Source organism: Gossypium hirsutum, chromosome D08, assembly GCF_007990345.1.
Source record: "Gossypium hirsutum isolate 1008001.06 chromosome D08, Gossypium_hirsutum_v2.1, whole genome shotgun sequence".
Taxonomy (NCBI): Eukaryota; Viridiplantae; Streptophyta; class Magnoliopsida; order Malvales; family Malvaceae; genus Gossypium; species Gossypium hirsutum.
This window is the reverse complement of record NC_053444.1, coordinates 40,262,532-40,265,456: the sequence shown is the minus strand read 5'-3', so window position 1 is coordinate 40,265,456 and position 2,925 is coordinate 40,262,532. Positions and strand designations below refer to the sequence as shown.

The window sequence follows — 2,925 nt, the reverse complement described above, 5'->3', positions numbered from 1 at the left end:
ACTTGATAGCACATCAGACAATGAGAGACGAAGTCAATTACCTCCTATTTCAAACCAGGCCACCAATATAAGTATCGGAGATCCCAATACATCTTATTTTTGTCGGGGTACATAGCATAGGGGCTACTATACGCTTCTCACAAAATAGATTGCCTCAACTCAGAATCGTTAAGCACACAAACCTGACCTTTGAAATATAGAACCCCATCACTATTCAGCCCAAAATTAGAAGTCCTACCTTCCTCAATTCCTCGAAATCATAGAATCAGAGAATCATCCACTAATTACTTAACCTAAATCTGATCAATCCAAGTAAGCTTAACTTGCAAATCAACTAACAAAATATCATCCTCAAGTAGACTTAGGCAAGAAAACATCGTCCTCAAATTAGTTATCGCTCTACGACTAAGAGCATCAGCCACAACATTGGCCTTACTAGAATGATACTCAATACTGCAGTTGTAGTCCATAAGCAACTCAATCCATCTATGTGGTCTAAAATGCAACTCATTCTAAGTAAAGAAATACATAAGGCTCTTGTGATCAGTGTAAATGATACACCTCTCACCATACAGATAGTGCCTCTAGATTTTTAAAGTGAATACAACAGCAGACAATTGAAGGTAATGTGCGGGATAGTTTCCTTTATGCGACTTAAGTGGTCGGGACGCGTAAGCCACTACCTTATCATCTTACATCAGAACACAACTCAAACTGATGTGAAAAGCATCACTGTAAACCACAAACTTTTTATCAGATTCAGGCTATATTAGAATGAGTGTCTGAGTCAATAGTCTTGAACTTCTCAAAGCTCGATTGTTGCTCATCGGTCTATACAAATAGTGCATTTTTACATAAAAAATTAGTTAGGGGAACTGCAATAAGTGAGAATCCCTCAACAAATCTCCAAAAATATCCTATTAAATCGAGGAAGCTTCGGATCTCAAACATATTTCTAGGTTGTTTCCACTCAAGCACAGCCTTGATCTTTTTAGGGTTGACTTGGATTCCCTCAGCAGACATCACATGTCCTAGAAAAGTGACCTCCCTTAACTAGAACTCACACTTGCTCAACTTAGCATAGAGATTTTTCTCACGGAGTATTTGCAGAACTACTATTTTATCATGATAATTCTTGGTCTTAGAGTATACTAGAATATCGTTGATGAACAACACGATGAACTGATCCAAATATAGCTGGAAAACCCGATTCATAAGATCCATGAATGCAGTCGGAGCATTCGTCAAACTGAATGGCATGACTTGGAACCTGTAGTGCCCATAACGAGTCTTAAAGTTGGTCTTATGTACACTAGCCTCTTTAATCTTTAACTAATGGTACCTAGAACGAATATCAATCTTGAGAATAGCAAAGCCCCATGAAACTGATTGAACAAGTCATCAATCCTCGCAAGCTAACGGTAGTCCACATACATCCTCATAGTACCATCTTTCTTCTTCGCGAATAGAACTAGTGCTCCCCACAGAGACACACTAGGTCTAATGAACCCTCGATCAAGAAGTTCCTGAAGCTACGTTTTTAATTCCATAAGCTCCTTTGGTGCAATGCGATAGGGAGCAATGGACACTAGAGCTGTACCCGACAAGATCTCAATACCGAACTCAACATCTCTATCCAGAGACGACCCCGACAATTCCTTGAAAAAGAAATTTGGAAATTCTCTAATTGTTCGAATATCCCTAATAGACAATTCCACAGAACTCAAATCATGTACAAAAGCCAGAAATCCCACACACCCTTTCCGAACTAACATTTCGACTACAAGAGCGGACATCACATTAGAAAGGTAATCTCAATGATCGTCGATCATAATAATCTCCATATCATCCTCAAATCTCAGAGTTACCCTCTTAGTTGCACAATCTAAGCTAACTCAATACTCCACGAGCCAGTCCATTCCCAGAATCAAATTAAACTCTCTGAACGGTAACTCCATCAGATTAGTTGGAAATACAACACCATGTGTAATAACCAATTTTACCCGAGCTTATTAAAACTCAATAAAAATCAAATAAAATGTCCAGTGAACGTCTATTTACATCTAAAACCCATACCCAAATACATAGCCCAAATCATTTTTAACCTAAACTACCCAAACATTAATCTAGCCCAAACCTAAACCTGATTCTAAGCCCAACTCAGCCCAAATGGCCCAACACCAGAATACACAGCAGCAAACCCTAGCAGCATTCAGCCTCCAACGCTGCAGCCACCAGGGCCTTCCCTAGCATGTGCGCCATTGCCACGTGCCACGCCTTCACGCCATGCACCTCCGTACATAGTACCTACAAATGAAACGGGAACAACGCAGCACAGAGAAGTTTTATTTTGTATTTTCTTTTATTTTCGCATACATGGCTACAAAAAAGGAGAGAAATAGCCTTTGTATTTTTTTACGGACAGAAAATCAATACAAAGAAAAAAAATTAAAAAACAGAAAAGAACATATCGTTTAGGTGATTCTCCGATTTCGTCTGATCTTTTATTTCTATTTTTTTATTTTCGATTTTCTTCGATTTGTTCCTACTTTAGAAACGAAAAATAAGAGAAGAGGAGGAAGGAAACTCTTACATTCGTGAAAATGCACCGTCGGAGCCCTATCGATTCCTTCCAAAATAGAGTTGGATAGGGTTCGGGCTTGTGCAACGGCGGAGGGGGTGAGTCCTTTGGTATCCGATTTTAGGGTATCCAAACTTAAGTTTAGTTTTTTTATTTAATACTGATTATTGAAACGGTGTCGTTTAGACCTTGTTTTAATGGTTTAAAACAGCACCGTATTGGCAATACCCGATGACCCGACCTGAGCGTGGCCAGACCCGCGCGTTTTGGTCTCGGAGGGGACATTTGCGCCATTAGCCCTTCTGATTTGTTTCGTGGTTTCAATCTGATCTTTCTTTATTTTT

At 39.4% G+C, this 2,925-nt stretch overlaps 1 protein-coding gene across 1 annotated transcript; it reads right to left on the bottom strand.

The window, feature by feature from the left end:
- Nucleotides 1–1,053: 1,053 nt before the first annotated feature.
- LOC107907216 (uncharacterized) lies at nucleotides 1,054–1,775 on the bottom strand. The gene is made up of 2 exons (XM_016834488.1): nucleotides 1,537–1,775; nucleotides 1,054–1,270 (listed from the first exon to the last, which is right to left on the bottom strand). Exons 1-2 carry the CDS (start codon nucleotides 1,773–1,775, stop codon nucleotides 1,054–1,056), a joined length of 456 nt encoding a protein of 151 aa, XP_016689977.1.
- Nucleotides 1,776–2,925: the final 1,150 nt, after the last annotated feature.